The sequence below is a fragment of the Apis dorsata genome, unplaced genomic scaffold (assembly GCF_000469605.1).
Source record: "Apis dorsata unplaced genomic scaffold, Apis dorsata 1.3 scaffold_5, whole genome shotgun sequence".
Lineage (NCBI taxonomy): Eukaryota > Metazoa > Arthropoda > Insecta > Hymenoptera > Apidae > Apis > Apis dorsata.
The window spans coordinates 181942-189534 of record NW_006263308.1 but is presented as its reverse complement, the minus strand read 5'-3'; the positions used below and the strand labels follow the sequence as shown (position 1 = coordinate 189534).

The 7593-nt window shown below is 26.3% G+C and overlaps 1 protein-coding gene and 2 long non-coding RNA genes across 19 annotated transcripts in view; 1 reads left to right on the top strand and 2 right to left on the bottom strand.

Moving 5' to 3' along the window:
- LOC116185006 overlaps positions 1-3543 on the bottom strand; it is a 4029-nt gene extending 486 nt beyond the window's left edge. Inside the window, exons 1-2 of one of the 2 annotated variants that reach the window (XR_004149707.1) lie at positions 3296-3543; positions 1034-1131 (exon numbers count right to left, since the gene is read on the bottom strand). This is a non-coding gene — a long non-coding RNA (uncharacterized LOC116185006). Of the gene's footprint in view, positions 1-1033; positions 1436-3295 lie in introns of those variants that run through there. The other variant, XR_004149705.1, reaches the window with a different exon arrangement.
- The window catches only part of LOC102680462 (plasma membrane calcium-transporting ATPase 3), a 64331-nt gene that overhangs the window by 36590 nt on the left and 20148 nt on the right, over positions 1-7593 (top strand). For 9 of the 16 annotated variants that reach the window (XR_004149700.1, XR_004149701.1, XM_031508380.1 and 6 more), the window contains one exon: positions 128-260. The exons of 1 other annotated variant lie outside the window; for it this stretch is intronic. Coding sequence is in view for 10 of the 15 variants with exons in the window: in XM_031508380.1 (XP_031364240.1) it covers positions 128-260 (133 nt within the window). In the remaining 5 variants the exon portion in view is untranslated. Of the gene's footprint in view, positions 1-127; positions 261-3301; positions 3371-4027; positions 4158-7593 lie in introns of those variants that run through there. 6 more of the 16 variants (XR_004149696.1, XR_004149698.1, XR_004149699.1 and 3 more) reach the window with 2 other exon arrangements.
- LOC116185010 lies at positions 3699-4207 on the bottom strand. The gene is made up of 2 exons (XR_004149710.1): positions 4126-4207; positions 3699-4040 (listed from the first exon to the last, which is right to left on the bottom strand). It is a non-coding gene; the product is annotated as an uncharacterized LOC116185010 (long non-coding RNA).

The following is a 7593-nucleotide window of genomic DNA, read 5'->3' as shown; positions in this document are numbered from 1 at the left end:
AAAAAAAAAAAAAAAAAAAATCAAAATCTTTCTCTTAAAAAAAAAAAAAAAACCTACTTTGATTATAGACCATGTGTATAACAGGGATCGAGTGATGAAGAATTGGTTTCATGTTTTTTAAAAACAGATGGGGCCGCGGCCAGCCGGATGATATCAGTGCGATCAATCTAGGAGATGAGAAATTCGACCCTGACTCGGATAAAAAGCCGCGCGCAGGACAAATTCTATGGATCCGTGGTCTAACACGACTACAGACACAGGTAACTATCCCTATCTCTCACTCTCATGCCATCGCTCGGAAGTCAGCGTTCTCTTGGGTTCCCCTCTCCCTGTTCCTGGGATAAAGTTAAACAATATCAAAATAATACGAGAAAAAGAGAAAAAATAACAAGATGGTTTAAAAAAAAAAAAAAAGAAATATTAATAAAGAACAGTCGCACACGCGACGTTCCGATTTTTTCTTTCTTTGGCCTCGGTTCGATGAGTCCTCCGTCGTTCTGGCTCCGAATTCTAGGCATTTTCGCTACCAGTCGGCTGTATTCAGCATTTCTGTTGAACGATATGTATTTGTCATCGACCGTATTATGATAATAACGATTATTATTGCATATATCATCATAGAATCATGTTGTTCTCTTTTTAACCATCTTTTGCGAAATATGGGTTGTTATATTGTGAATGAATCTTCACAGGTAAGAGGTTAAGAAGTAATGAAGAAAAAATTGAAGTTCTGTATCTTGTTTAATATTTTTCATGAAAATAACATTATTCATGAAAATTTTTTATAGAAAAATATTGAATTAAAAAAAAAATAAGGATATAAAAATTATTATATCTCTATAATTAATATCAACTGATTAATATCCACATGTTAATTTTTAATTTTGGATTTACTGTGAAGAAACATTCATGCAGTGGCATAATCTGTGCAGGCGTATAATCAAAAAATATATTATATATGTACGTTTGTTTTACATATATACGTTTTTTAATTTTTCTCATTTAGTTTTTTATGTTTGAAAACGTTGTTTACCTTGGTTTGCATTTTCATTTGAGTTCTTTGCCGTGTTACCTCGATGATGCGTACCTCATGTTTTAGCCCTTTTGATCTTGCGATATATCCTGCATTAGCTACAGAAAAAAAAAAAAAAGATTAAAAGAAAGTTTAAGCAAATCGTGCGCTCCTTATGTTAAGGATTGAATTGAAGAATTATAAGTTCTCTGGTTGTTTGTTTCAAGTCATTCTCTCTATTTCAGTATTTGTTTCGGTTTAAATCTTTTATTGGATTTTCTAAAATTCATTAGATCTCTTTATAATCTGTTAGGCATTATTGTTGACTTTTTTAATTCTTTATAAAATGAAATAAAGTTGGAATGATTAATTTTCTTAAAATTATAATTTTCTATAAATCTTGAGAGCTTTTTATCTTTAATTCATTTAATTATATATTTAATTATATAATATCTAATTGCATCATATTTTATTTATTTATTTTATTTCTTTTCAGATTATATTTCAGATTATTTTATTTTTCATATATTTATAAAGGATTATTTTTGATATAGTTATAAAGGGTGAATTTATTATCACTTGATTTCAGATATTCTTTAAAAAAAAAAAAAGACTTAAGAAATTTAAAAAATTCAGATATTAAAAATTACTAATATTATTTTATCTCATTTCATAATCTCTTTGACATTATATCTTTCCATCATTACTATCATGGCTATGTTTTTTACAGGATTATATACAGGACTTGGCTTCTTTATTAAACATAATCATACTTTTTGATTCAGCAAATAAAATGAAAGAGGTTAAATTAAGGCATGAGAAAATAAATGATTAGATTAATCAAATTAGATCAATTGATCTTTATTTATTATTTTATGTACACAGGTTTCTGTTAACCTCTGTTGCCTTATTGGCTATTTTCAATCAAAAAACATTCTATTTTAACATAAATTTAATTAAATGAAATATAGCAATTAATCTAATAAGTTTATTAAAGGTAATTTACCAGGGATGAGTAAGACATAAAAGTAGTTATAATAGATTTCTTCAGCTTGTATTACTTTCAGTATTATCAGCTAATTATTTGGAATCCCTAAAACCCTAAAAGCTATATATATAGATATTTTAGATAGTTAATCATTAGTTTGCCCGACATAGAGACAAAAATTTGATGATTTAGAATTAAATTTGGCTTAAGCAATCTTCAATCCATTTCACTATCCTAAAGTTCAATTTGAGCTATTCTCTTCTTGAGCAAAATAGATTTTGATTCTTGAAGACAATGTCATAGAATTGAAGGAAATAAGGAAAGGCTTTTTATTTCCATTTAAATATTAATCCAAAAAATTTTAATTATGAAACATAATATGAAACAAATTAAAAACAATTTGCTTTGGAATAAATTATTTTAATGACAAACTAATATTAAAATTCTCTGTAATAAAAATTGAGATTTAAGTGGAACCCTACTATAATAGATATTTTGTTGAGATTTTTTATTTAATGATATATAAGTTAAATTAAATGAACACTTAATATAAGAATATTTGTAGAGTTATTTAACATTTAAAAATTTAGGAATCGATGCTCGAGCGAGAGTCGGAAAAGGACAACCCTTCTTTATCAATGCCGTCTCTCGTAATTTTTTTTACTTTTATTTTTTATTATTTTATTTTTCTTAATGGGAACGGGTTAAAACTGATGAAGCTAGCGCATACTTGACCATACTTGTGGCTCGTGATCGTGTAAATTTCTTATTTTACACTATTACGTTGCTACTAATACTATATTATTAATAAAATATCTATTGAATATACGATAAAGGACTTGTTAAGTGTTAAAATATTTAATCGATTAATATTTGTTTAAATTATTTGACAGAATGATCGCATAGTCCAAAGAATGAAAAGGAAAAAGAAGAGTAAAGTTTAATCATGATAATTTCTACTTTCTTTATTCTGTTTACTTATACTTCATTTTCTCTCTTATTTCCTTTCTTCTTACTCTGATAACACTACTCTTAATCTAGCACAATGGTAAAAAAAGAATTGAAAAAGAAGATGTTTTATGAAGCAACAATCACACATACACGTATATATGTGTATATATATATATATAAAATTTTATTATTATTATTATTATATATATATATAAAACTATACAATATATAATTTCTTAAAGAAATTACATTTTTGAAATTATTATAAAAACAAACAGAAAACAAAAACAATATTATAGACCCACTCAATTAAGCTAATTACGTAAATTGAATATGTAACCTACTTTCAGACGAGCAAAAGAACTCTGGTGCAGAATGTATCTGTGACAGGCAGATCCCCCTCTCAGGATTACTATATGGTTAGTCCGCAAGTCCAATCTCCGCACTGTTTGACCGTTCTTAAATATTAATTCTTTATTATAATTATGATCTGATTTTTATTTTCATTGGTTTTGTTTTTTTTTTTTTTTTTTTTTTTTTCTTTTCATTAACCAGTTTAAGTTTTTCTTCTTACTGGTGCTTTATGTTTGACGTACTTGATTACTCTTTTATCCAAATCTATCTTTATTAATCATTACTTTCTTTCTTAACACCAATTTAAATTTACTTTTACTTTCATTTGTGTAATTAATCTTTGAAATTATGTTTTAATTTATCGCTTCTTATTTTTATATATAATTTGTAATATTTTTTCTTTTATTTTCAGTTTATTCTTTCTTATTGATTGTCTGCCGTTTCAACATGTATTTCTCTCGCCTGTCTTTATCTTTCTCTCTCTGTTTCATTTCGTCGCAGTTCTGCTTGCGAATCGCGAGCTTCTATTCGTTTCGTTCGCGCAAATCATGCTATTTTCTTATTTTATTTTCCGCAGTGCGACATAGCGAAAAAACATGACATATATTGGATAATTTTCTTGTCCCTTGTTTCACGCTGCTATTTTTTTCTAATTGTCCCTATCTACTTTCTGTATTTTTCAATACGTGTTATTTAAATTAAGATCAGTCACTTTGTTTCAGTTAAGAGAGTTAGCTAAGAAAAGAAAGGAGAAAAAAGATAAGTCTTGAAGGGAAGAGAATTCTTTAAACACCAAATTTCAAACCTAACCCTGCCCTACCTCGAATTTAACCAGCACTTTACTCCAGTATTAAATTTGAAACAGAACAAGTATTATAATAGGTATTTAAATTTCAATCATATCAGATTTAATTTTGAAAGAATTATTAGTAAGTGTTTTCTGTATTTTCTTGATATTTTTCAATTAGTTATAGAAATATTTATATTTATATTTAATATTTTTTAATTAATAATATAGAATAATGAGAGGAACATTTTGTATTTAATGAACATATGTCCAATCCGATCTTGAAGGAAATAGATATTTGCTATTGAGCAGTATATTAGTATTAATATATTGTATAATGTAACAGATTGTATAAATGGTAAGATTTTTTCTTATATTTGCATCATTAAAACTTTGTTATCATAAAATAAAGTGACATATGTTTCTTTGATTACATATGTTCTTTTTATTATTCAATGATACTTCCAGTATAATTAATCTGTAATCTTAAAATAATTGTATAATATAGTGTAAAAATGCATTATTGTAATAATTCTTTTTTAAAATGCAATCAGTAATATTTACAAAACAATATAATTGTCTATTACGTATTTTACTAATTCGTTTATTATATTTTTATTAATAATTGTGCATTCTTAACATCTATACTTTTCTACTCTTCTCTTCAAGTACAAAATGAAAAGAAATTTTTTATATTTCTTTATTTATATGTTTCATTTGATTTTATTAATTATCTTTTGATTTTTTATTTTTGTTTAAAAAAGAGTTTATTAATATCATCTTAAAATTTTAAAAGACATTTCTCTCAATATCCAATTTTAAAGTTTTTCTTTTGTATTCATTTTCATTTTTTATTTTTTATTTTTTTTTTCTTTTTTCATTGATTTTAAGGTGTTGCATGCACATCTGTGCGTATGTATGTACGTATATAAGTTGCCCGTATATACGTGTATATACATAAATATATGTATATATACACACGTGTATGTAAAATGCATGCGCGTATGTGTAAGTACGCGTATATATATGTGTATGCGTATATATGTGTGCGGACACACATACACGCGCGGCAAGGTACGCTTTTACAATTCTTTTTTCTCTCTTCGTTTCATTTCATTTATTAAAACACTCGGTCATTTTATATAACATATTTAAAATTTAATATAAATAATTTTGAAATCTTCAACTCTTCTATAATATATTCATATAAAAAATACTATTATAGTTATACATTATAGTCCCTCTTCATAAAACTTTTATAAACAGAAATCATCATGTCTCGAAAAATAACCGAGATATATACATTCATTAACAGAATCATCGAAGTGATTTTTATTTTATGTTAATTTTTTCAATAATGTATTTATTTGAATTTCTATCTTTATGAATTTCTTTTTAATCTATTTTATATAATTCTTTCATATTAATTTTTTTTTTTTTTGATATTTAGGAATTGCTTTGTATGTTGTAATATATTATTAAACGATTAATGATTTCTTATGATACGAAAATCATATGATATGAAAATTTTTATGATCTTTATAAATGAATTTGTATATATATATAGTCTCATTATTTATTTTTCAAATAGGTATCTTATTTTTTTTCCACTTTTTTTTATCAATAATAAACAAAAATATTTATTAATAATTTTTATTAAAAAAAATATATAGAAAAATATTTTTATGTTTATACAGTTTTATTTTTCAATATCTTGAATTTTAAAAATGCTAATTTTATTCTAAATATTTTTAATCAATACACCAATAGCCAATGCATCATGAACAATTTTCACATCATTTTTAAACTTTTTCTAACAGCTTTTAATTTCTTTTTCTTCAAAATAATGAGGAATAAGAAAAATTTTTTCTTTAATAAAACTTCACACAATATGTCATTCAAATACTACTCTTATTACAAGAAGCTACATATAATTGTAGAAATAATGTAAGCTTATGTAAAGCTTCATCATCTTCATTATTATCCTACATACATATATTAACAAGTGATTTTTATATACCCAATATAGAAAAAAAAAGCAGCTACGATGATTCTGAACTTAAATGCATAGACAACTTTTCTTTTATGGAAGCTTATCTACAACTGAAACGTCAACACAATTTATTATGCACTCAGGAATTAAGCAGCCTCAGAGTACCTTGTACGTGTGCTATGCGTGTGAATTGCATGCAAGAATTTACGCGACAGGAATCTACTGTGTTAAAAATAATGTGTAATGTGAGTAACTGTCAACATGACTTAACCAGATCACAAACCAACAATGACACGCTAATTGCATTCTGTGTGATTCTCACGGAAAAAGTATATATTATATAACTTGGAATATATGTGTGTCCAGCTATGGATACTTAAAATTCCATATGGCTGATATTTGCTCCTTTTTATCTCTCATTTTTGCTCTTTAATCGTTGCAGTATGTGCCAGTTTTGCTGTGATATATCATATTATTAACGTGTATATGATGGATGATATATATCATAATGCATCATATGTCTAATTGATGTGCGTGTGCTGTTGAGTATAATGAGATGTACATGCACAAGTCTGTCTGTTTATCTATATGTTCGTCTCTATCTGCCGTGTACATTGACAGTCGAAACTCTTATTGATAAGGAAAGAAAACTTCAAGATACTTGACAATCAACTTGCACCTATACACATATAAAATCTTAAACATATGATATATTAATATTACAGACATACATGAGAGAGTTTAATCGTTTTTTGCAAATTTGAGGCGAATGTGAATTTATATTATATAATTCTATTTCCTTTGATTGGAAAAAAAGGAAGAAAACTATCAAAGATAGTCTTCAAATCAAAGGAAGCTAAGAATAATTAATAATAATCCTGAAGTTTCTAAATGAAAATTCTTAAAACCGTTGAAAGAATAAAATTAAAAATATTGAATTTACATTGTTTTAAATAAATTTATCTCGCTGAAGATTTTTATGATTCTTCACTCATGACTCTGATTAGTTTCCAGGTTGCTGGTCATATCATTTTTTGGAATTATAAATACAACTGGCCTTTATCTCCAAAGTATTTGCATGCTGCAATTGGCCATTCAATTCTATGTCAAGCTTTTCAAGCTTTGTTCATTACACGAAGGTTCGAATTACTTTGTGTATCGTTCGATCTTGATGATATTGAGAAATATTGAAAAATCCTTATGCGATCATGATTTGCAAATATAATCAATTCAATATTAATGCACGTATTAAGATCAATTCTCAATTCTTCAAGAGCCGATATTCCAAGTGATTTTCGATCCTAAACACGAGCAGCTAGCACGAAGCCTCGTGTACTTCAGGATTCTCTTCCCTTTTATACACAGAAACACTTATATATCTGCAAAAAGACACATTAAGAAGGCTCTTAATAACTGGGAACTTGACTAACAAGAACGAAAACCTCAGAAAAAATAATCTACAAACAGATACAAAGAAACAAAACCAATAGTAATAATAACAGAGACAC